General features: G+C 43.6%; 1 protein-coding gene and 1 long non-coding RNA gene across 4 annotated transcripts; one reads left to right on the top strand and one right to left on the bottom strand.

Moving 5' to 3' along the window:
- Positions 1-2,353: 2,353 nt before the first annotated feature.
- NT5E (5'-nucleotidase ecto) lies at positions 2,354-25,436 on the top strand. Its single transcript, XM_048079886.2, has 9 exons — positions 2,354-2,721; positions 6,945-7,167; positions 12,177-12,365; positions 15,834-16,031; positions 17,542-17,693; positions 20,720-20,828; positions 21,670-21,819; positions 23,372-23,572; positions 25,242-25,436. The coding sequence occupies exons 1-9, from the start codon at positions 2,392-2,394 to the stop codon at positions 25,397-25,399; spliced, it is 1,710 nt and encodes a 569-aa protein (XP_047935843.2). The 5' UTR covers positions 2,354-2,391; the 3' UTR covers positions 25,400-25,436.
- Positions 5,761-14,015, bottom strand: LOC106035384 (uncharacterized). Of its 3 annotated transcripts, XR_010830484.1 has the most exons (5): positions 13,719-14,015; positions 13,458-13,554; positions 13,255-13,340; positions 6,868-7,022; positions 5,761-5,994 (listed from the first exon to the last, which is right to left on the bottom strand). It is a non-coding gene; the product is annotated as an uncharacterized lncRNA (long non-coding RNA). The 3 variants fall into 3 exon arrangements; XR_010830483.1 differs by lacking the exon at positions 5,761-5,994 and having other exon boundaries at positions 6,787-7,022; positions 13,719-14,013; XR_007169369.2 differs by lacking the exons at positions 5,761-5,994; positions 6,868-7,022 and adding an exon at positions 12,360-13,024 and having other exon boundaries at positions 13,719-14,012.
- Positions 25,437-26,134: the final 698 nt, after the last annotated feature.

Genomic DNA, 26,134 nt, shown 5'->3' with positions numbered 1-26,134 from the left:
TGTCCCTTAGCTCAGATATCCCCGCTCTGCACATCCAGGCATAGCTCTGGAGTAGAAGTTTTCAGCACAAGGCTGGTCCCCCACCTGCTCCCTCTTCTTGCCTTAGTTCATGTCTAATAAGATGTTTTTCAAGATAAAGGCACTGTCATCAGACAGCCCTTCCTACAGCAAGAGGGTGCCTACTGGGTGTCTAACCATCCCATACGTGAACGTTACAAGAGCTGAGACCCTTGCAGAATCAAATAGGGAAGCTTGATAAGGGGGACATTGTGGATGGCCATAGCCGGCAGGCATAAGAGGCAGGGTGGCCCTCCACGAGCAGTCCAAAGTCCACCCCTGAAACAAAAGGAGCAGTGCCCTAGGACATCCCGGGCTGTTTCTGACGTGCTCTCCCAGGCCAGACTAAAGCATGCCTGTTCCAGACACGGAAGAGGTCGGTGGAGTTTGTGGTTGAACTGGGCTGGGCTGGGCAAGTCAAAGACAATATTGTGCGTGCAAGGATGTTCTGCTCCCCACCTCTTTTTTTCATTATTATTTTTTTTTTCCTGTGTTTCCATGTTTGCACATAGCTGTGGTGGGCAGAACAGGCATTTGTTTAAAAATAATGCGGCTGTGAATGATGACTGGTGAAGAACGATAAGGTGCCAACAAACAAAATGGTGCTAGGTGCACACATGCATGCAAGCCTGGCCATCCAGGAGAGTGACTAGCTACATCTCAGTGGAGATGTAGTCACTACAGGGAATGCACCCTAAAGGGCAATACAGCAGACCAGCCACAACAGGGCACTCAGTTGCCCAAACAGGGACATCGAAACATCCAAGACAGACACATGAGGCTGGCCGATATGACACAAGACCTACCTGAGATCATCCTGCAGGTGTCCAAAGCCAGGCTGGATGGGGCTTTGAGCAATCTGTTCTGGTGGGAGGTGTCCCTGCCTGTGGCAGGGGGTTGGAACTGGATGATCCTTACAGGTCCCTTCCAACCCAAACCATGATCTATGATCCTTTCTAGAGGGACACCTGGAGACCACCAACCAGCACCAGCGCCTTTGTTTAGGTAACGAATTCCAGCTGGTGCATCTACTGTAGGGCAACTGGAACACTCCCTATGCACCAGTGACTGTCCTGACCAGATTTCCATTGACCACAGTGAAAGTTCAGCCAAACTGGAGCAGATGTAGGCACCTACTTGTGGACACCTACGTGTAAATGTCTTGGCTTTGAACTGGCTCCCAGCCAGGCTGTCTGCAAGAGCTAGGGGAGGGGGATGTGAAAAGGAGGAGAGGAAGTACGGCTCCAGGTTTTGCCGACGTGGCTCATGCCATTAAGGATTTTCCTGGGACGGGATAGGCACGGCACGGCACAACACAGTCATCCAAGGAAATGAGAAGATACCACAGAGCTATTTTAATTCACGTCACGCATGGGAGCATGGGGACAGCGGAGCGGAGCCATCGTGGAAGAAAATACAGGTTCATTCGCTTTCCAGCCATCTGAGGAAACAAACAGACCAAATGAGTTCAGATTCCATCCCACGGACTTTGGGTGCCCAGGAAACCGTGGCATGACATCACCCGGCGGAAAGGAGAGAGCAACTCGTGCAGCTTCTGTAATGCTGTAGGAAACCGTCACTTTCTCTTGCAATGGGGAAACTTCTGCTTTTAAGAAAAAATAAATAAATAAAAGTGAAAAATCGATCAGTGGGTCACTGCTTACAGCGTGAGATTGTCCAAAGGTTGCAGGGAATTATTGGGAAGTTAAAGCACATCAAAAGCTCACTTTCCAAAATTTCATTATCCGGATAATTTGGTTGTTTATTAGTAGCAGAACACATTGTGGGTACACAGCTTAAAGGGGCAGGTGGGGGCCGCTTTGATGTACCGCAATGGCACAGGACCCCTCGCGAGTTGTTTATTTAAGGCATCGGCGTTCCTATTTTTTCCCCTCAGCAAGCATATGCCAAACCGCAACCGTAAGCTTAGCGTTTAACCACGGAAACACTCTCAAAAGCGATTCACGAGCCTACCCTGAAAACACTAAAACTATAATTAAACCAGCTTTTAAAGCTGCCTAAGTCATCCCGAGGGCTGAAACAGCGCTCTTTATTTTCAGCACCGCCGGAGAAAGAGGAGGGGAAAGGCTGGGTGGGACGCTGAGAGCCACCGCTTCCACGCGAAGGTTGAGAAAGCCCTTCCAGCACGCTAACCATTCACCGAGGAGCCTTCCCGGAGTTTGTCCCCTCGCCGCCGGCTGACTTTTTGCCTCCCGTGCCACCACTTCGGGCAGCCGGCTGCGAGCTCGGAGGGAGAACCGGGGGGGGGGGCACCGGGGGGGGGGGCACCGGGAGGGGACCGCGGGGGGGGACCGAGGGGACACCGGGGAGGGGATGGGGCGGCGGGTGGCCGCGCTGTGGCTGTCCCTGTGGCTGTCCCTGTCCCTCCGCCCGTCCTCGGCGGGGCTGCGGCTCACGGTGCTGCACACCAACGACGTCCACGCGCGGGTGGAGGCGCGGGGCTGCGCGGGGGGCCCGCGGGGCTGCGAGGAGGGCGGCGTGGCGAGGCGGGCGGCGCGGGTGGCGGCCGAGCGGGCGGCGAGGGGAGGAGGCGCGGTGCTGCTGCTGGACGCCGGGGACCAGTACCAGGGCACCGTGTGGTTCTCCCGCTACAAGGGCCGGGAGGCCGTCCACTTCATGAACCTGCTGCGCTACGACGCCATGGTAAAGAGGGGCGGCGAGCAGAGCGGAGGGGAGGGGGGGGGATCATCCCGCTCCTGGGGGTGTTGGGGATCGCCTTCCTCGCTCCCGCGGTGTTGCGGGGATGAGAGGAGCGGGGTGCTGGTGGAGGGACAGCGGCGGGGCCAGCAGCACCGGGTGAGGAGCCTGGACTGCAGCAGAGGGGTCAAAGCCTTGCTGAGGGGTCAAAGCCCTGCCAAGGGTTCAAAGCCGTGCCGAGGGGGCTCGCGGCTGGCAGCCCAGCCGGCTTCAGTCCTGTGGGAAGGGACAGGTGGTGCACAGTGGTGGTGCTGCTCCAAAAGGTTTGGGGCTCTAAGCCAGTGCTTGTGGCCGGTGCCACCAGGCTTGGAGACGTGAGGGTCTGGGCATGAGGCGGCTGTGGCTGCGGTAGGGTGTGAACAGCCCGGTGACCGTCACAGTGTGCTTCAGAGGGTGCTGCGCCCTCACACTGCCTCTTCTGCTCTACTGAGTGCTGAGAGAAAGACTGAGGAATCTGGGACTGAGGCTGGGGGGTGCTTAAGTCCTTTCTCTCTGCTTCTGAGCCTGTTCCTGTGTAAAGAATTACTGTGGCTTGTTTTGCTTGTGTACGACCCCAGAAAGGAGGAGAGAGATGGAACTTACATTTGAGAGTGGCTGTGTATTTATTTCATCCAGGCTGAGAGCTTGAGGGAAAAATCTTGTTCTGGGCGTATCACGTACTCTGTCTTTATCTTTTTGCTTTCTCAGGAAAGGACTGTACTTTCCTTTTCCAGCAAAAATGGCTTCAGCCGCTTCTTTCCTCTGGCCCAGGGCAGCTACAGAAGGGAAAGTGTTGTCCCAGCACGCTCTCCTGGGCTAAACACACCTCATGCCAGATGGGCGGCTCTGGGGAGGATGCTGCTCTGTTTGCTTGGCCTGATGAACCTTTTCCTAATCCTAAAACTAACATCACCAGGGGTTTTCCTCCCAGTGGTGATGGGGAGGAATGTGTGCCTGCAGGACTTGTCTTTCCTGAGAGCTGGGAAGTGCTTTGGGGTTCTGCAGCGCAGCGAGAGAGCTCAGGATGGTTTTGCTCACCTTTCATCCCAAAGCTTGCTGCTGGCTGCTCTTTCTCAGCCTTAAAATTTGCTGGCTTGACTGGCTCATGGATGACCCAGGAGCTTGTTTGGTTCCTGGTCATATCACAAGAAGAAATTCCTTTAGGCAAAATCATCAGCGTCCAGCTAGCGCCTAGTTTTAGGAGTACGTTATGTAGGAAGAAGCATCAGCAGTTTGGTTAGGAGGTTCCATTTGCTTTTTTGTCATAACAAAATTAAAAAAAAAATAAAAAAAAATAAATCCAGATCTTACTGGACATCCAGAGGCTTGTGCTGGATGCTAATGCCTTAGGAGGAGTAGTCGACCACTTGCACAGGGAGCGAGGTAAGAGCTGTGCTGTGGAGAGATGAGCTAGTGTTTCTTTAAGCAGAATTTGGGAAGCTACAGCTGTAGAAGTGTGTGGGGATTACCGAAATGGTTAGAAGCTAAAACACTGGAGTAGGATTGCAAACAGGATGAAGGAGGGAACATGAGTCACAGAGGTTGTTACAGGATGAGGCCAGGAGAGCCATGGGAGGGTCTGGAGCAGCCTGGCAATGTTATCAGAGGTCTGCTCAACAAGTGGGCAAATTTCCTTTTTTAGGTTTCTCCTTTTCCCATTTATGCCTGTTTTTCCATCAAACCTATTTTCTCCTGTTTAGCTAGGCATCCCCTTCCAAATCTTCTTGTCACTAGCTTTGCCTTTTGGGGTTAATCACACCAAAATCATCACAGTAAATACAACAAAGACAGTAACTGGTGGGATGAGAGAAGCGTTCCAGTTTTACTGTTAATTCTCATCGTCATAAGATTAATTCTCATCGTCAATTGTATTGTGATTTTCTGAAATATTTTTAGCCTGATTTCTTGTGAAAAGGAGGATCAAATGACCACATGCTGTGCGCCTGCATGTTTCTGTTTATTCCCTGTTGTGATTTACACTCACATTGGCCAGCGTAATTGGATTTGGTGAAGGTTTATCGCGAAGATACAAAGTCACAGAAGCTCTGTGCATAAGGGTGGTTGGGTAAAGAAACCCCAAATGATCCACGTCCTCCTCCCCAGAGGAAAAGCCTCATCAAAAATATTATTAGACAGCAGTGATTTCTCATGAACAAGAGACTTTATAACCACCCCTACCATGGGAAAAGTTTTGATCAAAGCTTTTATCCTAATGCACATGAAATAATCCAAACCCAAGCTACAAAGCCAAGAGAAACAAGGTTTCATAAGCGCGTTCCTTTTTTTTCCATGATGAGCTAGTGGCAGTTACATACAATTCAAATTCTTACTTAATTCGCAACCAGTTGTTTTGGGGTATAATTGTGTATTTAGGAGAAACGGAAGGTATATGCAGCAGCCAAAAGAAAATGGCTTGTTACTGTACCGAGACGCTCGATCAGTCTGTGGCCATCCTTTGGGAACATCAACTGGCACTGAAACAAGTTTCTGTAGGGTTCAATTCCATTTTTTATTCCTTCTGGTTTTTTGTTGGTTGGTTGGTTGTTGTTTTTTTGTTTGTTTGTTTTGTTTTGTTTTTGTCTCCCCTGAAAGAAAGACACCAGTGATCAAAATTGCTGGTCTTTCGTGCTTGTAGGGGCTTCAGGGTCCTGCCTGGGCTGCCACGCGATGTAGTCTGTTTGGGGACTAAAAACTGGAACAAATACATGGATTGTGTGTCTAAGTAGAGCAGAGAGGTATATCAGTCTTCTTAGATGATGAATACAGCTTTCCCAACTTAATCTTCGGGATGAAATTACAAGCAAGCTTTAGTTTAGAAGAGCTGGCTAATTGACTCTAGCACCCCTTTCGTGCTCTGCTCCAGTTCCCACCTGGAAATTGTTACATGTGCCAACTTACTCCATGACCACATTTCCATAGAGAAAGCCTTTTCTTTCCTCACACCAAAATGTGCTACAAGGCTCTTGCGTGTGTTGAGCTTCTGCGTAGCTGCTCTCTGCAGGGATTTGCTGGCTGTTGCCAAACTTGCAGGCACAGGCATGCGGCAACTTGGGCTGAGCATGAAAACAGGGCGGGGATGAGCGATTCTGTGGTCTTTTAAGGTAAGTCCATTATTTTCTGTTTGGCAACCTAACCCAACAGAACATCCTCTTCTTGGTAGTATTATCTTGCTACTGAAGAAGCTGGGCTGCTCATTTTCTGTGATACTCTTCAGACTTCACAGTGTTGAGGAGGCTAAACCTGTAGGCACACACATCTACTGCAGATTGCCTACGGAGACCCTCACTGCCTGATATTAGATCTTCTTCTGCATGTTAGAGCTTCTGCGTATGGATGATAGCTAGAAAATTACATTTTCCTGTTGTGTTAGAGCACACAAACTCTTGCTAAATGTCAGTGTAAATATAAACTGTGCTCCAAGCACAAGCTCTTAAAATACAGGTTTTATTTAGAGATAAAATATATTGTCATTGGCATGTAGCACTTTTTTTTCTTTTCTTTTCTTTTTTTTTTTTTTTTTTAACAATGTGTTTTTCTTGCACAAAATGCATGTTTTCCTTGATGGTTATTGTTAAACCTCCGTCTTGCAGTTACAGGATGAAAAACTGCTGGGTTCTAATTTGGTGTATGAATACAGACCTGTGTTTAGATAGTTCTACATTCTGACTTTCACATCTGTATTGGTATAAGAGCATCTGAAAAGCAAAAACCTAAAAAAAGTAACATTTCTGTGTTTGTGAGAAACAGGAATGTTCTGTTTTTAACAAGCTACAGTGTTCTTGAAGAGCAACTTTTTGCTCAGGCAGAGAATGACAGGACAAGGGGGAATGGTTTTAAAGTAAAAGAGGGGAGATTTGGATTAGAGTTTAGGAAGAAATTCTTCACTCAGAGGGTGGCGAGGCCCTGGCACAGGCTGCCCAGAGAAACTGTGGATGCCCCATCCCTGGAGGTGTTCAAGGCCAGGCTGGATGGGGCTTTGGGCAACCTGGGCTGGTGGGAGGTGTCCCTGCCCATGGCAGGGAGGGTGGAACTGGATGGGCTTTAAGGTCCCTTCCAACACAAAGCATTCTGTGATTCTTCAGTAGAACCCAGACTTTGTTTTCTCAAACATACCTCGTATGTCATCTATGATGGTACTTATACTGAGTATTGGAGGTAGGGTCTTAGATTTTCTTCTTGCTTTTCCACAGGCTTTGGGCAACCATGAGTTTGATGAAGGTGTGAGTGGATTATTGGATCCTCTACTTCGAAATGCTAATTTTACAATCCTGAGTGCAAACATTAAGGGAAACACCCCATTAGGAAATGAAATGATGAAATATGTTTATCCTTATAAAATAATACATATTGGCTCTGAAAAAATAGGCATCGTTGGCTATACAACAAAGGAAACTTCCTTTCTTTCACAGCCAGGTATGTTTTCTTTAGTATGTAAATCTATACCCTTTATTGCTATTGTATTACTTACCTATTTGTCTGAATCAAAAGACGATGAATGTTTTCAGTTGAAAATTTGTTGTTTTCTCAGGATATCCCTGTATGATTGAGCCTTTTAACTGCCTGAAATTAAACTGGTGAAGGCTCGTTGTCACAGATCTTTTCATACAGAGCTGAATTATCTAGTGTCACTGAATTATCTAAGAATATATTCTTAGAAGGCCAGTGAGATTGTGGGAAACCTGGGTGGGGGGGTGCTTTGGGAGTGTTATTGGTGGTTTTGTTTTTAATTTATATTCATTCTGCTATTTATCCATTTAAATAAGTTTTAAGTCATGAATACAGCTTACCTTTAGAGTGATGTGTGTTGAAACAAAGACATCACTGTGTTGAAATTTTGCTCGTGGATGCATCCGTGCTTAAGCACTAGTAAAAGCAAGGAGAGCTGCTTCTGTGTTTTTGAAGCAGAAGTTGCCCAAGATGATTTTGGCCTCTCGGATATTTCCAGAATTTAGACTACAGAAGGAACACCCATTCGACTTTTACGACAATTGCTTCATTCATGAGTAAAATTAAAGTTGATGAGGAAGAGACTTGTCCATTTTTGACTATTTATTCCAACATTTAAGGGTTTTTGTTTTCAATAAAATGAAATGGAAACAAATAATTATAAATAAAATAAAATGAAAACATTTAAATCAACCATAGCAGATCTGAGTCACTGCCTGCTCACAGTTCAGTGCCCCTCTGAGAAAATCAGACTTTCTTTCCTGCTTTTTTTGCAGTAGGTTCTAAAAGAAACTGGAGTGCCCTAAACATTTATTTAAAACATTTTCCAGACTGAAAAAGAACTTCATATTATTATATCTCTTTCCATTGCATAGTAATAAATAAGTAATGTATAATGTTCCTGAGAAAAGGAATACTCAGTACTTACAGGAGGTGTTATGATGTAAAACTGTTCCTTCTGTTCTGTTTAATTCCTGTTTGTTTAAATTATTCGGAAGTGGGTGTCGGAGGTCAGAACAGACTTCTGTATCTGACTCCTATTTTACAATGCTGTGTTTTGGGGAGTCCTGTCTTATTTGTCCCCCAGTGAAAAAGAAAATTGATTGGTGTTTTGTGTAGGCTACAGAATTTCACCTGTGCATGACAGTGTGTCATCTGACATCATACTGAGTTTGAGAAATGAATGTATAGCCAATCTGTCCAGTATTGTTCTTCACTAAGAGTTAATAAAGTAGATCTTGGCTCTTCTTCCAAACAATTGTGCTGGTGCCGCGAGATCATCAGGTTAACTTTCTTGCAAATAACTATACTAGAGCAAAAGCCAGATAGTGTTGGAGTGATCTTCTGAAGCATTTAAATACTTTTCCTGTAAGATCTAAATATTATATTGAATGTCTCAATATGCTGAGACGTTTTAACAGTGGCCACAACTAGAAAAAACAGTATTAGAAGGAAAGGCTGGTTATCTCCATATACGCAGCTAAAGCAGCCCTAAGCTAAGTGGAATACTTCTATTCCACAGCGTAACTGAACAGCAGGACAAAATCTAACAGCTACCATTTATAGCAATCAGGGTTTTTACAGTGTTCTGTTTTGCCTACTCATTGTGTGTGAAGGAACATTTGGAAGCTTTGAAAATGTGAGTTCAGGACATGTTAGTGTAGCTCAGTGACAGTATATCACCAGGATCCAGCAGTCGTTCAGATGGATAAAATCATGGCAGAGGTGGGTCAGTGGCAAAATAATTGTCAACCTAATTCCTTAGCCCAATGAATAAGATATTCAATGAATTTTAAGCTCAGCACCTTGCTTATCTCTACACACTTCTTCCAGATGATTCAGTTTGCTCAGCCTCTGCAATAATTGCTTTGGCATACTGTACGCTCTTAGGGCATTTTCAGGGCTTCAGATAGGAAGCTTGAAATTGCTGAAACGTGAATTTCTACATGACTACTTTCCATGGAAATTTTGTTGAGAGTGTGATTTCTTCCATTGTTAAGTCCCAATTACTACAACACAATTATGAAATTACAGCTTGTACTTTTCATAGTGTAAAATATCTATCAACATACTAAAATTAAAAAGTCCTTAAATCTCAGTGTTCCCATTATGAAGGAACAATTAATCTCCGCTGAAGGTACTGTTAATGTTACTGTTTGGAAACCATAGGGATGAGGAACACTTAGCACAATTTATAGATTACAGCCAATTGGCAGTTTCTCTAAAGTTCCCCTCTGTGTTGCTGTATACAGCTATCTCAGCTGAATGCCCAGCCACGTGTCCTGCGAGAGCTGTTCATACCTTGGTACACTGACAGAGTTGTCTATGTGCTTGCTTTGCTCTGGTAATCCCTCCCAAGACCGTCTTTCTCATATTTGCTGCTACTGGCTCACTTGCTTTTGTTCTGACATTATGCTGTAAACCCCCAAAATAGCAAATATTTATCTGTCCTGAGAGGTGCCCTGTACGTGTTTGGTGCTGTGAAATAATACATCTCGATTTGTCCACTGTCTTTTTGTGTAAGGTAGAAACCCAAAACAGCTTACTCTAAAACCCTACGGGCAGCAAAATATTTACTAAAAATATCAGCTTGGCCAGTTTTCTTAAAATGGAATTTGAAATTCCATTTATCCCACTTTGTTCTGGCTGGCTTGCGTAACATTTTTAATGTGCAGCCAGTTCTTTTTTCCTGCTCTGTTTGGATGTTTTATCTGAAATTCTACCTCCAGCTAGAAAGAAAAGAGGATGTCACCTCAATTTAATAAGTTGAGAGAGAAGTGAAATACTGACACAAGCAACAGGTAACTCTTATTTAAGGCCTATATTTCAATTCAGATGTTTTAGAAAAATGGGCAATGGAGTACTAGGCCGTATGTTGGTTTTTTGCCTGATTTCTAGAGAAATGAGGAATTAAATTGCTCTTGTGGTCCCTCACTGTACATTTTTTGAACCTGCTGGCCAATTTCAGCTAAGTTTGATGAAGTGCTGCAATGGCAGAGACACCAAGTTGTGTGGCATGCCATGACTAGGTCAAGGGGAAGGTATGAGGGCAGTCCCTGCATCCTCAAAGTAGGAATCCCTTTTTGAGGGTGAGGAGAAGTTCAAAGAATTGCCTGCTGTCACAGCCAGTCCGTGTTTGGCCCTTTGTTTGGAGATCTCAGCTGTCTTTACAGAACCGATCCCCACACCGTGATGTGTGTGGCCACAGGTGGTGAGATGAGCACCTTGACGGGCCTACGCTCAAGGTGTGCTTCTTGCACTTTGTTTTCTGCCAGGAGCCATCAACTAGGCCCAGCTTCTGTCAACCACAAGGAAATACAAAGGGGCTGAAGCTGGCAGCCTGGAGAAGGAAGGCTGAGGGGGGGATCTAACTGCAGTCTTTGACTGTCTTAGAGAAGACAGGAAGACACTCTTTTGAGAAGGGCCCAGAGAAAGGACAAAAGACAATGGGCTCAAGTAGCACCACAGGAAATTATGGCGGGACGTAAGGAAAAGATTTGTCACGGTCAGAGCGGTTAAGCCCTGAAACAGGTTGCCCAGCGAGGCTGCAGATTTTCAGCTGGCTTGGACAGGGCCCTGAGCAGCCTCATCTGGCTTTGAGTTCCTGCTCCAAGTGGGTTTTGGAGTCGATGGCCCCCGGAGGTCCGTTCCAACCTCAATTAGTTTATGACTCTTTGATCCTAAGAAGAGGTCCACAGGAAGAAAATGTGGGGATGCTCTACACAATTTACTCCGAAATGTGCAGTACAGAGATTCCCTCTGGCAGTTGTAGAACTATTCAGTGGGTGTGGTGGTTAACCAATTTATATAACCCTCTTTTATCTCTTCAATTGTGGCAGTTTCCTCTTCATTTCCTGAGACATTTTGCATTGAATCATGAATTAGTTTCACTCCTCCCTTTGTTATGAAATAATGTAAATCTTTTGACTTTAAAGGCATATTTCAAAACTGTTTGATCAAAAAACTCTGCAGGCAGGAGGGGCATTAGGTAGACGGAGAATTGGTAGAAACAGTTTTTCAGCTGTCTTCACTGGAGAGTTTGCGATTACAGTTTGTTGACTATGTTCTTAAACTTTGTTCTTAAATCTTTGTCAAAGAAATTAGCCTCTTACATAGGAAGTCCTTTTGCGCAACCATAAACACTGTGGCCAGGTTGAAAGTGCATGTTTGTCTAGCGTTCTTGTAACCGTTTGTCATGTTAGAGTAACTTCAGCAGGCACAGAAACATTTCGGAAAGACTGAGTTTCCCAACATTGTAGTCCAGAGGAGCTTTCTCCTTTCCAGACTTTCCATTCTTTATGTTCTCATTTTGGGACAGCAGCTCAGTTGTGTTCTGTGCTGCCATTTGGTATTACTGACAGCGGTTCATTAGGTGAGATAATTTAATAAAAAGGCAGTTCAGAGTGTAGTGCAGGACTTTGAAGAAGTTGATTTTTAAAGCCTCAGAAGAGGGGGAAAAATGAGATGAGTCTACAGTACAAAGAGAGAGAGAGAACCCAGGAGAAGGTGGAAGATCTCAAAGAAACATAATATGGGAAGAAAAAAATTTTATAGTGTTATACTAGTGTTTATACCCAAGCACTTACTGACATATATAGTCTCCTTTCTCCTAGCTTAATAACAATCATCATCATCATCATATTAATAGTAAAAGCCATTCAATTTTTGATGCCACAATTGGCATAATTGGATTTCTTTTTAATGGAGTTATAACAATTAGTATATGCAAGTATACACATTTCAGTGGAAAAAAAAATAATGAATTTGTCTAAGCACCCAGGGACTCTTGAGAGACTGGAGAACATCAGATCAGGTTAGGAGCTTGAGCCAGCTAAGGACTTTTGAAAGCCACTACTATTCAAAGTTTCATTAGTTATATAAAATAATAGCACTATCACATAGTATTTGTTGGAAAAACTAGTAATTAAGGTACTTTGTCAATACATTCATGCTTCTTCCTTTTTTTTTTTTTTAAGGTAATGATGTAATCTTTGAAGATGAAATTGAAGCATTACAAATACAAGTGAACAAACTTACTGCAATGGGAGTGAACAAAATCATTGCACTAGGACACTCTGGTTTTACTGTGGACCAAAATATCGCCCAAAAAGTGAAAGGAGTGGATGTTGTAGTCGGAGGACATACAAACACATTTCTCTATACAGGTATTTTACTACTTACTGAAATGTTATTTCTAAAACAAAGCTGAAACTGATTGTTTCTCCTTAAGCTCAGAATACTTTCACAGATGTAGTTTACTGCTGGCAGTGCTGGGCCAGTTTCATTGCTGGTACCTCTCCATAGCTCCCACAGAAGAAACTAATATTTAAACAGTCACTGAGCCAGAAGTGCGCTAACTCACTGAAATGTTCCTTACTGCTGCAGATGTGCAAGGTGACCTAGACAAAGCAGCACACAGGTGGTAATACTGGTAAATCATGGCCACGCATACTGTATGTGTTTCAAGTTTAGCTAGATAAAAGAGTAAACAATATGTTTACATTTAACTTTATTTGTGACAAAACCAAGAAAATCAATCATATAAAACTTCCGAAGTGATACCAACATTGATCTTATGTGGAGCCTGATTCTGCATTCATAAATTTATCTTAGGCTTGCCACTAAAAAACGCCTGTGCTTCTCCCTTTTCCCAGGTTTCCTCTATCTTGTTCAGTCTCTCTTTTCACGTGACTTTATGCTTCTCTCCCCTAGAGATAAACATTGTTCCAGAGATGAACATTGTCAATAAGGTTTAATTTCTTCTGCTACTGTAGGCAGAGCCTGCCATCAGCAGCTCATTCCTTCTCCAGTGCTGCTTCCTTCTCTGTGCCACAAGTGGAAAAACAACAACAAAAACTGTTTTTTAAAAGCATAGAAGATAGAGCATTAAATTTAGCAGAAACTTCATCAACTGATTGAGAGTATAACTGGAATTTTCTATAATTTTCAGCAAAATTTCACTTGTGCCTCAGTCATAGGGTAGTGCCATGTACCCCAGGTACTTCACCACTTAAAAGAATTTGCACTATTTCATCCCCTCCTCTGCCCACTCACCTCCTTTCACTTTCTCATGCAGATTTATCCCATGTTTACTGCAGATCTTGTCTCCCTCGGTCTCTCACCTTTTATTATCCCATTTGCTAGAAAGAAATCATTGCAGGTTACAGTTACACATTACAGGGTTCAAAATACATCTTGAATTTGGCCTCCAGGAATAACTTTGATCACTAAGCTGGAGCCACAAAGGATTTACTCACCTACAAGTTAGACGTTGCAAAACATCCAGTGAAGGGGTGCAGGAGACAAGTGGCTGAAGCGTAGCAGAGAAAAGGACCATCCATCTCGACGTCTTGTCTTCAGGAGTGACCAAGTGGTGATGGTGAAGGAAAAGCATACACACAGGCAAGCCTGTGGGGATGCTGTACTCTAATATGCTCCCAGCAGCTTGCAGCTCAGGGGCTTCCCAAGCTAGAAGCAGCATTTTCGTGTTTCCTAGTCCCTGCTGAAACTTCTCTTACCTGAACTTGCCCCAGCTCCCCTTGAATCCTTGCAGCGTTTTGGCATTCACAGCACCTGGTGGCAGGGTGTTCCAGCACTGAGCTGTGCATCCTGCAGGGACCTTGCTCTTTTTTTTTTTTTCCCCTGTTTGCAGCCTGCTGCCCGCTGGTGGCATTTTTTGGCAGTTTTATTCAGCTCTTTGGGAGATGGAAAAACAAAGGATGTATACAGTACTCAAAGTGTGCATTCATCATGGATTTACATGCTAGAACACGGACTCCTTTGCAAAGAGGAGCTCTGTTTAGCCAATGCCTGTAGAGTTTGTGCCTCAAAATTGCAGCTGTCGTAGTCTGATAGTGGTGCACTGCCTGGGATGACAAGAGGTGTGCCTGTGAACTCTTACAGACGGAGATGGGATGTGAACCCGGAGATCTCAGCCCCTTGGGCACCTCACAGCTGCAAGCTGTGACCAGTGGCACCTCTTTGGGGCGCACCCAGTGAGGTGCTTTGACCACCACCGCCATCACTTTGAGACACGAGCTCTCTACGGGCATTGACTAACAAATCTTTGCCGTAGTAGTCAAAATGTCACTGTTCACAACTGAAACTAATAGAAACTAACTATAGATAGAAACTAAAATGAAGACCAGAAAGCATAACTTCCTCCTGCTAATGTTTCCATTCATTCAAGGACTAAACAAGGGCAAGAGATCAAAACCAATTCCTTTTTCAGTTCCAAAACCCCAAAGTCACGTTTGCATGCATAGTTGCAGGATTTCTTAAATTCTTCCCAAAATAAACGTCACATAGTGAAGAGGCCTGGGCACTACCAAGAAACCAACTCTGTTGGCCGGGGTAAAAGTAGAAAAAAAATAGTCCTCTGGTGAGTTTGGTTCAGTTTGTCATTTGTTACAGCCATTCTCACTGGGGAAGAGAAGGGATTAGAGATAAATATGAATTGCATTAGTGTTCTAGGAGGAACATTTGTCATGCTTATCATCCCTGGATTTCATGTTACATAAACAACCTTAAATGAGAGGAAACCAGCTGTGCGGTGAGCAGTGCAAGCCAGGATCCTGCTGTCCTCCCAGTTCACGTCCTGTGCGCATGCTCTCACACGCCCCAGCCCACGGGCACCCCAGCTCTTGCCCATCAGACTGCAACAGTCCCGTGGACAGGAAAATGGGAAAAGAGCTGCAGGATTTGGTGGGGCTCTGTCATGGGGCGTGCAGGACCTCTCAGAGCCGCCCGACCTTGGTCTTTGCTGACAGGGGTGGAAATGCTGACGGGAATATCTGAGGTGTGATGCCTCTCAGATAACGTTATCAAGGGCACAGAGGAGGCTTGTACCCCTGAGGCAAGAGCTGCACGGATTCCTTTGCCACTTTCCTCCTCTGCATAGCTTCTAAATCCTGCAGAAGCCTATGCCGACTGAGCCAATACCTCTCTTCTCTGGAAATATCTTGCTTGAATGTATCTGTTCCAAGTCCTGCATCTAATCACTCTTCAAACTTCGCAGGTTTTAAATCCATGACTACTTAACTCTCTTGTTAATTAAGTTTGCTTTTGCAGAAGGTTTACAGCCTGCCTGAAATTTTGGAGGCTAAGTCTGGTACAGTTAAAAAAAAAAAAAAGTCAGTTGGGTATACATAAAAATTTACAGACCTGTTTGTAAATATTCTTACTGCTTATACTGCATATTATCAGAAAAAAAAAAAAGTTCACACTTTTTTTCCCTATGTTTTACTAACATTCTTGTTTTCTATCTGATACACAATAAAGTAGTGTGAGGGCTTTTCAGCCAGAGGCTTGTATGTGTGCGTTACTTAGAGGTTTAGATTGGGATAATCAGAATGAAAAGTGCCTTTGTTGCTATTGTGTCATGGAGGAGTGTGCTGTCACAACTTAAAAAACACTGTGGTGGTTATTGGAGCTGAAAACAACGTCCTCTCTTATGAATTAACATAACAAAACAACTAAATTTGTGCTTGTCTTCTCATACATTCGTAGCTGGTTCTGTTTAATATCCTGGTCATTTTTTTTTTTAAGGATGAGAGGCATTTGAATTGTCATTCTAAAAATTCCTTGAAGGTCACACAAGATGAAGACCCTCTTTACATGGTTGTTTCCTGCAGGCACCCCACCCTCTACTGAACGGCCAGATGGCCCATATCCATTCATGGTTGACTCAGACGATGGGAGGAAGGTGCCAGTTGTACAAGCTTACGCTTACGGAAAATATCTCGGTTACTTAAATGTTACATTTGATGAGAAAGGAAATGTGGTTGAAGCCGTTGGAAACCCTATTCTGCTGGACAACAGTGTTCCTGAAGGTACGTGAGTTAGAAACTTGAATCTGCCTGCAACCCTCTACTCCTGTTCAAGTGCTGTTGTGTTAAACATGCAGCACAACGTTGCGGAAGATTTCAGCTTGCTTCCTGCACTTGCAGCTCACTTTGGTGCAAGTTTCAGGTTGTGTAACTCTTGTACCCATTGTCTTACATATTTCCTCTTCTAAACAGTGAAATATAAAGGTCTTGGAATGTGCACAAATGCAGTGTATGTCTCTGCCTGTTTAAAGTCACTGATAGCCCCTTTGTGGGAAGTCAGGTGATACTATACCTTACCATTCAGCAGGTCCCATGGTAGGCAGCCCTGTAATTATGATTTTAAATATTGTGATGACTGGGTTCTTCAGAACAGAGTTCAGGGCAGGAGAGAAACGTTGAAGTATTTTGAAAAAAAAAAAAAAGGAATACTCTGACAATGTGCAAATATAATGTACAAAACCCACAGCTTCTTGTTGTCAGCGCTGAGGGTGCTCGATGTTTAAGCTCCGGAACACTTGAGCTGGAAGGAGAGTCCCTTCGCTGCTTTCTGTCCTTAATTCTGCCCAGGCTGCGTCACATACTTCTTGTCTGCTCTGCAATCGCCTCTGCCTGATGCTCTGTTCTCTGTTTCTTCACTAGTGTTTACTGTATGAAGCTCTGATCTTTCACCAGGTTTTCTGGATTCTACCAGAGTATTAACAAAGTAAATATTTTTAAAATTACGTTTTCAGAGATATCATACGTTATTCTCAGTGATATATTAATTTAATGAGACGATGTTAAGAGACTTTGCGCTCTGATGACAGTAAGAGCAAAAATTCAGATATATACGTGCTCTGATTTTATAAATGTATTATTTGAACATAACATTATACCATTATAAATGTTGCTGTTGCTGACAAAGTTACATGGCAGATTGCTTAAAATTAGTAGCTGACATAAAGCAGTCGTGACGTTATCTGTCTGCATATGCAAGTATCTTTGTATCTGTTTATTTTCAACTAGATTTGCACAGATATGCATATAGAATTAATTCTTATAATGTGCTTCTTTTTCCCCTTGGCATTGATATTTGAGCTAGTATTCCTTTTTGTACTGTGTTAAAGGGTAGGAAGCTATATTTAGAGGTGAAAAAAAAGAGGGATGATGCCAAATAAAAACCAGGCTCACTTATATTTTAAAAATTCTTGTACAGTAGCTGTCATCTATCAAGGCAGAGGCTAGAAACCCCCAACTGTCAGAGATTACAATGGGGCTGGGCAAAAATATCTTTAAGAGTAATAGAAAGATAGCCTTGCTGTGGCAAGGGAATAGTTTATTTTCACTGGATTGTGTGGTTCCGCTGGCTCCCTCTCTAAGCTTTGTTTAAAGCGAGAGTAGATGCCAGCTTGTTGGAAAAGCCCTTAGGGAAAGTGTGACATTTTAGAAGCATAAAGAGCATGCTTTTTCCTATGCTTTGCACATTAAAAATAACCGCACTGCTTATTTTACACTTTTATCCTACTTTTTATAGATGAGCACATTAAAGAAGAAGTGGAAAAATGGAGGAAGAACCTGGGGAATTACTCTCAGGAGATTGGAAAAACTAGTGTTTACCTGAACGGTACGAGCGAAGCATGTCGCTTCCAAGAATGCAACATGGGAAACTTGCTCTGTGATGCCGTGGTAAGGAGTTGCCACCACAGGTGGCAATCACATCTACGTAATTACTCAAGAGCTATCAGATGAAGGGCTCCCAGGCTCTGAACTAGCTCTGTGTAAGCTTCTCTGCTGCTTTCCATCACTATAACGTCTTGTGATTCCTTAGAAAGGCCTGGCAGGAGCAAGGCTACAGCAGGTCTTGCTTTGTAGAGTGAGGAGCAGTTTATTCTCTGCATAGATCCTGGTACAGAGAACTGCTTGTTCACAGCTGGCTCCTGCAGGTGCTGAGGCTGCAGTTTTAAGCTCTGTCGCCCGTGAGGCTGCTGCCCCGCTTCTCGCTCTGACAAGTGAGCGTGCCCAACGCTTTTGTCTCAGCCAGTGCTGGCAGTGCCCTTTTACGGACTTTTCGTGAAACAGAGCCAGGACCCAGGGGCTGGAATATCTTAGGGTATTGTCAGGGCCTGAGGGCACCGCCAGCCCTCACTGTCCCTGCCCACCTGCCCCAGGACCCCACATCAGCCCCAGGGCCAGTTGCCAGCTCCCCACAGCCCCTGCCCATCCCCAGGGAGGTGCCGGGTGTCTGGGGCTGCCCCAGTGCCCCCAGCTGCCCCGCTCCTGGCCAGGGTGGTGGGACAGGACCTGGCTGGTGGCCCTGCTCTGATGGACCCCCACGGGGAGACACCAGTGCTCCCGGCACCCCAGCCTGGAGGGAGTTACCAGCTCCACTGCACCCCAACAAGCATCGTGGTGCTTCATCAGTCACATCACACCAGAAGATCTCTGCATGAGAAGTCACTTATCATTTAAAAACAAATGGTTTGGGTTGTTTTACCATCCCGCTGTAGCACCATCCCCCCCTGCATGCTCCGGGCAGAAAGGTTTACCAGCACAACTCTTTCCAGAAAATGAGAATTGCCATAAATGTCCTCCAGCACTGCCACTAAATCAAGCTCCAATTAATGATCATGAGCTTTCATTTAGATATTTCCCCAAAGCTGTTTATCCAGTCCATGTTACTGCTTTTCTTGTAATCCTCATGATAATTCTTAGTTTGTGGGCTAATTTCCAGATTAGATTAAGATCTGGGAATTCTGCATTCGGTTCTGCATGTCACTGCCTTGCTTTTTCTTCCTGCTAGCCACTCTTGTATGTTTATTTGGAAAAAAAAAATGTGATCAAATATTTCCTCACTTTTTAAATTTAAAGGAAGTCACTTTGTTGTCCTTCATAAGTCTGTAGGCTTTCTTGATACACATTTTGTCTTGGACTGTCGAATTCTACTTTAGTTAGGTAAGTATCTGTAGACAACCGTCTGCATTCATCATAAATCCACACGGACCACCCTATATTTTCTTTGCAATACCAGTTATAAGCTTGCTTTCCTGTCTGGTGCTGTGCATCCAGGGGTATTAAAGGAAAAAACAGACCTTTCTGTACCACGGGTTTGAATGTTTAGAGCTGTGCTGGGAAATCTGGAGACTGAGAAAAGTGAAAAATTGACTGAACAATTGTGCTGAGTCAAAACAGAGGTGTCCAGGTTCAGTGGAGCTTCTCCAACAGGAGCCCAAAATCTCAGGATAACAGGTTGACAGGAGCAGATGGCATTTACAAAGGAATTTAAAGGAACTCAGATGAGAAACTGCTGACTTGTTAACTGCAGTGTGCAAGCTTTTGTTTCCAAACTGCCTCCATGCTCAGGGCTGGAGAGTAGTGAGTGTAGGAGCACATAGTAAGCATATTTTTGTGGGATACCGAGGAATTACAATTTGTAATCCTGATGTCTGTTCCAGGGCAATTGCTAAATTAGAGGGTATAGCTCAGACTGAAAAATCAGCAAACAGAAAAAAAAAAATCCATTCATTAAACAAGAATTACGAACTCAAGAATGGATCTGGTCTCAGGGAACACCAGTGAGCACTAAGCTGGACACACAAAGGATTTACGCACCTGCAAGTTAGAGGCTGCAAACCCTCAGCCTAGGGGTGCAGGGGAGAAGGGGCTGAACTGGAATAGGGGGACCTGGAGGGTCCATGCTTATTCTTCAGATGCATCCTGCTCCGCCCTGGCTGGATGCTGCTGGAGGCCACGGAGTCGTCCTTGCACTGGAACCTTCTTCACACCACTCATGATTTTATAGATGTCAAATGTTTTCCTTACATCCTCTCTTTACCAGAACGGAGTCCTACCCTACATCAGCGTGCTATGATCAGATGCTTTCCTGTGTCTTTGACCATCCTTGTCACCCCTTTCTGCATCTTTTCTAGATTTTTTTATTCTTGAGACGAGAAAACAGACTGACTCCTATCCAACTTCCACATGCTCTTCTTGATTTTTATTGGCTTCTGTCGTGCCCTTCCCGTAGTTCTCTCTTTGTGAGTTCATCTCTTTGTGAGACTGACAAGTCATAACCACAGCCATTCCTGTATGGAAACGAGCCCATCCCTTCCATTATCCTTATTTCCTTACGCTGAACCCTTTCCTGTTCTACTCAGGTATTTCAGCGGGCTGTAGGCTCGTCATCCTCATGCGACTGAGTAAATCCCTCACCTCCATTTTCTTTACTACTTAGCATGTCTCAAGCAAATAAATATTATTTTGTCCTTGCATTTTGCTTTTGTCAGAGTTTGGACACTGTTGGAGACACGATCCTGCACAAAGCAGGGATTGGGGTCTGACCTAGTATGCCTGTTTGATATTCCTCCACTTGCCTACATCTTTCTAGTCTGCCAAGAGCGTTCCAAATAGTAAAAACAAATCCTTTTTTCAGCTGGCGTGCCCTGATAATGTCATATACACAGACACTATGGGAAAGTTTCAGAGTTCTCTACAGGAAAAGACAAAACGTTTTCTTCTTAGAAGTTAAAAAAAAAAACATATTTTAATGTGTTTTGCCTTTTTTTTTTTTTTGTATCAGTATTTTACACTGGATGTGAAGGTAATATTAGAGAAGAGAGAAAATCTTTGTTTTCAGTCTCAGTATTGTGTGCAAATTTCCGCAGCCTAGAGTAAGTGAAGATTAAAAAATCAATTTAAACATTTTCCTTTGGCAGCTTTATGAGAACGTCAGACATCCAGATAGGAAGTCGTGGAACCACGTTTCGATGTGCATCCTGAATGGAGGTGGGATACGGTCGTCCATTGATGAACAGAGAGCTAATGGTATGTAAAGTTGCCTGCTGAATGACAACTTTATCAGGAAGGAGCAATCAAGTTATCATGCAAGCCTGAACGCAGCGTTAGGTATGGGCTTGTTTTGATGGGATTTGCATCGTGTTTGGCAGCTATTTCAAACTCTCTGAAATAGTTACCCATCATAGGAGTGCAATGGCACTCAGGCTGACATTCTTAGAATTTTTTAATATTGTTTGTACATAATGCTTTTTAACATTTTGTTCTCTCTCCTTGCTGCTGTGGAACAAAGAAAGACAGTGGCTATTCTTTACCTCCTTTTGTAGAGTGGCATATGCTACAATGGCTGGAAGCTTTCTATAGTCTGCCACAGAATAAGTGAATTTGTTTTTCTTCTGAATGCTAAGGTTTTACAGTTCTTATTTGCCTGATATCAGATAAATGAAAACTAAAAACAAACACATTTTTTCCTTTTAGCAAAATCCTTCTCTAGGACTACATGAGTAAATCTTAAGCGATTGGAAAAACTGCCTGACTTGTAGTATGAATTTCTGGTTTTCTTCATCTTAGGTTGGTGGTTTGTAATCTCTTTTAGTAGAGGTATTTGAACACAATATTGCACACAATATGTGCAGTTACATCACGCTCAGGTTTATTTGTCTTGTTCAGCTGGATGACAATGACAAAGGTTCATTGACTGGGACAATACGCGTGATCCTCACCTGCACACTGGTGCTCCGTTTCTCATACTGCATTTGCCATTTTCCTTGTCAAAAACATACTGCTGAACAGTCCTAAAATAGTACTGGGAACTTTATGGTTTTTGTTTTTTTTTTTTTTAATGAATGTAAATAAAGTCTCATTCCCCCAGGTAGCATTACTATGGAAGATTTGCTCTCTGTTTTGCCATTTGGAGGTCGTTTCGATTTGGTAAAGCTGAAAGGCTCCACGCTGAAAGAAGCTTTTGAGCACAGTGTGCACAGGTACGGAAAAGGAACAGGAGAGCTGCTGCAGGTTGGAGGTATGCTGTCTTCCTTCCTCGTCTTGGTTTTCCAAAACAGCCAGCCCCTCCGTGGCCCTTGCTTGCATGACACCTGGAAGGCATTTGCGTTGCCTCCTTAAGAATGGAAAGCAAGCTGGCAACGCATCCCAGCTCTGTGCCTCACGCGTGCCAGCTGACACTATTTATCCTGAATATGTTTTCGCTGAGCCACGGGAGCGCCTGCAGCACACAGGCCATCACTGTTTCCTTCGGCAGAGACAGGATTCCCAGTTGTTTCAGTAACCCATGATCGGTAGCAGTTTAATTATCTACAGGAAGAGACGGTCAAGTAGAGCTGTAAGTTATCGCTGCAGCAAGCTCCTGTTTTCAGTTCTTCGCTGAAAGCCTGCCTGAAATCCCAGACCAGGCTTCCCTGCCAAGTCGTTGCCAACTTCCAGTTTATCAAAATCAGTTTGTGCCATTGCCTAACGGCTGGAGATGTGTTCAGTTAGTCTGAGAGGGCTATGGAATTGCTCCAGTGAATTTCTAAATAGTTTAGGGATGACCAGTTAATATTAAAAACATACACGTTTCTTGAATCACAGCTCCCCAGATATTTATCCAGATGTGCGCTAGGCTACAGTCATGTTTATTCCTGCTCTCCCTGTGATGCCGCGCGGGTTCCCTTGTTTATCTAGCAGAAAAGCTAGGCTCCACAGGCAGGGGCTGAGTGATTTCCCCATTCATGCCTCTCCCCACATAGCCTGGTGTTGGGGCACTTTATCCCCTGCAAGGTCCAGAACCCCACGTGCCCCCATCAAGCCCACATCTCACATGCAGCGAGTGCTCTCACCAGCAAGTTACCACTAAGATAAAGCAGCGGCAGCAGCCCCTCTGCTGCCTTCTCATAGAAAGAAAGAAGAAAAGACACCTAGTAGCTCTGGAAAGGGTTCAGGACAGAAGATGCAGAGGAGGAGAGCCAAAGCTGGAAGAGACGCTGTGCTTGGGGCTAGCTTCAGCGCCTTCCTGAGCAGCAAATTCTTGGCAGTGCTGTTCCCAGGGCCTAGCCCTCCCTGGGCTTTTAACGAGGAAGGTTCACAATGAAAAATGTTGATTCTTCTACAGCGAGTAGAAGCCACAACATTCAGTCCTAGCTTAGCTTTCTTTCCTTCAGGACAGTGCTTATTATCCATACTAGGCTGGCTGACTTTAAAAGTCATCTCTACCAAGAGGACCGTGGAAAGAGAAGGCATATGCTGACAGCAATCAGGGAAGGTATTTTCATCTTGCAGTATCCTAATCCAATTTGTTTCTGTGAAAAATGTGACAAGAAGCGAACAGATGATCAGACAGGTAACTGAGGTGGGGCAGCACTTCAGCAATTCTGTTAACTCGTGGGTTTTCTTGGATAAAAGTTGATTTGTGTGCTAAGAAAACACAGCGTTAACCAGTGTCCCTCAGAACAATATAACCTCTCAGTCACAGAAGCTGACGTAAAGAATCTTAAAAATTATGGAGGATGCTGCTTCTAGCCCCTTGTGTTTGAGAGGCACTGCAAGAAGTGGTACTCAAACACGTATTCTTTTCGTAGGCATCCACGTAGTCTATGATCTCTCCAGAGACCCAGGAAACAGAGTTATTAGCATAGAAGTGCTTTGTACAGCCTGCAGAGTCCCAGCCTACGTCCCACTGCAGATGGATGAAATATACAACGTGACTCTTCCGTCCTATATGCTCTTTGGTGGAGATGGCTATCGCATGCTCAAAGAGAAACATCTGGCATACGAGAAAGGTAAGCACAGGCTCTAAGAAGGTAGCAGACAATTCCTGAAAGCTAAAAGATCTTCCTATATACGTGTCAGATTTTTTGCTTTTATTGGATAAATTTGTTTCTAAGCTGATGGCTCTAGAGTGCTAGTTTTGCTTTTAGTTAACTTTTTTTTTTTTTAATCACAGTTAAATCATAAAGTTTCAAGAAGTTTGAAAGTTTCAAAAAGCAACTGAGCCTTGTCAATGCTTAAGAGAGCGGTTCTGAGATCATGGTAAACCAGTGAAAAAGCAAAAACCACGCTAGACTAAATATTATGCACACTGCCTTGCACTTGTACCGATTACTAAACAATGGATGTAAAGGAAAGGTGTTATTTCTGTTAGACCTCAAAATTCTGCTCTGTGGAAGCATTTGCAAAGGCAGAACTGTCTTTGTCCTACTCAGGGACATACAGCTCAGGCGAGCATGACAGGTGGAGGGAGGAAAAGACAACAGCTTGTTCTGCAGGCCTTAACCTGTGCCTTCAAAAGCATCAGACTGCTCGTGAGTTCTGCAGCCCGACACAGCAACGGCAGCAGCACGCAGGGTGTTTTCTAACATCCTTTATAGTGGTATGCAATCTATTAGAAATGCAGCATTCCCACAGTTAACATAGACATCTTGTAGGACAATGGACAGCTTCAGAAAGTTTTTGAGATTAAAATTAATTATTTCTGAAGACAAAAAAAAAAGATGTAATGCCCTATTACAAAGAAAGAAAAACAAAAGTCTCTTCTAGGAGCACGTCTGTATCATCTGGAACTTACCCTGGGTATGTTCTGATTCCAGACTGATTATAGTTATAATTTAGTTAAGCATGTTTGTACTACCAAAAAACCACTTCCTTTTGGACCTTCCTTACAGACTATTTCTTGGTTCTTCAGGATGTTTTAATTTAGATTTGATTCTCACAAGTGGGAGTGATGTTTACAATCAAATTCAGCCTACGGGCAGTGGTGTGGTTTTTAGAGAGTAACTGTTTACACAGAAATAAATTCACATAGAAACAATTAGGAATAGTGAAAGGTAACAGACTGAAAGGTTCTTGTGGCATCTTTCAGTATATGAGAGGGGCAAAACAATAAAAGCTTTCAGATGGAAATACTGCACGATCATGGATCAGAAAGGGCTCAAATGAGATGGCTGGCTGCAGTCACTCAAGAGGGTCTTCCACTCCAGAAAATTTGTGTGTGCACACTGGCTAGAGATTCTTCCTAAAAAAAATAAAAATAGTTAAATTCAAAAAAGAGAGAACTCCACCAGATCCATGGCACTCTACCCAAAACTGGTAGAGACCTCAATCTACCACCATCTGATTGGAAATTACCGTTGTAACAGAGAGAAGCAAACAAACAAGAAAGCCAGACAAAGCAAAGGTGTTTTTTGTTTTGGTAAAACATGAGATTACAAAAAAAATTTGGTTACAAACCACCACAGTGGTTTTAGATTTTATTTGTGCACAGAACACAACTCTCCACACCCACACGTTGTCCTGATGGCAGGCCTTCTCATCATGAGGATCATAAACAGCAGAAAACTGTTGGCTTTAAGGCTTGAGCTAAAACTGCAATTGTAAGTTAAAATTTTGTGCAGAGCTTGGCTGCTGCAGAGAACATTAATTTTTTTTTTTTTTTTTTGCTTATCTGCTTAGGTGAACCTGATGTAGAAGTTGTTTCCCGTTACCTCGATAGAATGAAGAGAGTTTACCCAGCAGTTGAAGGTCGAATAAAGTTTTCTTCAGGAAGTCTCATCCAAGGAAGTCTTACCCTGATTTCTGTACTGGTCACTGTAACGTTCTTGCATACCTGATTTTTGCTCAGTGTTTACATTTAGAGGAAGACAGAAGGATAGAAATGGTGCTGAGGAAGGGAAAAGAACTGCTCTCTTTTCTCAAACCTTAAAATGAACAAATGTTTTGGTTTCTGCATGTAGTCAGTAAATAGCACAAGTGATTATCTTTGATCTGGTATAGTCATTGAAGTGAACGAGTGGGCAGAACTCATGGCTTACTTTGAAGCAGCAGGTACAAACAAACGCGCATAACCCACGATTCAGGTTGAGGTTACAAGAAGCAAAGTATCAGTCCTCCATCACCAAACAACCACTAACCAAAATGGGCTATTCTTAATTTGTCAAATTATTTTAGCTGTTTCAATGAGTTGATTAAGAATCTGAGAGCAGTAATGTAAACAAGCTTCTAAAAACAGATACATTATAGGTGTATACGCCTCCCATTTAATCTCCACTCAGGGTATAAGGTTTCAAACCAATAAGTCTGGCTGCTTCCAGTTATCTTACCTACACCAATGCCTGAAAGAGCTGGATTAAACTCACTGTCATGAAAAGCACTAGCATGTTTCTGTGCAATTAAAAGTTTTTGCATTTTACTTTTTAAGACACAGCAGCCCCTTTTTGTATTTCCCATTAATAAAGAACACAACAAAAGTTTGATTTGATTTTGATAAATGTTGACAAAACAAGTATGTAACTTCAGCATTTAATATGGCCAGTATGGGGACTGTAGCTAGAGCAAGATGACAGTAT

Source organism: Anser cygnoides, chromosome 3, assembly GCF_040182565.1.
Source record: "Anser cygnoides isolate HZ-2024a breed goose chromosome 3, Taihu_goose_T2T_genome, whole genome shotgun sequence".
Taxonomy (NCBI): domain Eukaryota; kingdom Metazoa; phylum Chordata; class Aves; order Anseriformes; family Anatidae; genus Anser; species Anser cygnoides.
This window is presented reverse-complemented; position numbering and strand designations above follow the sequence as displayed.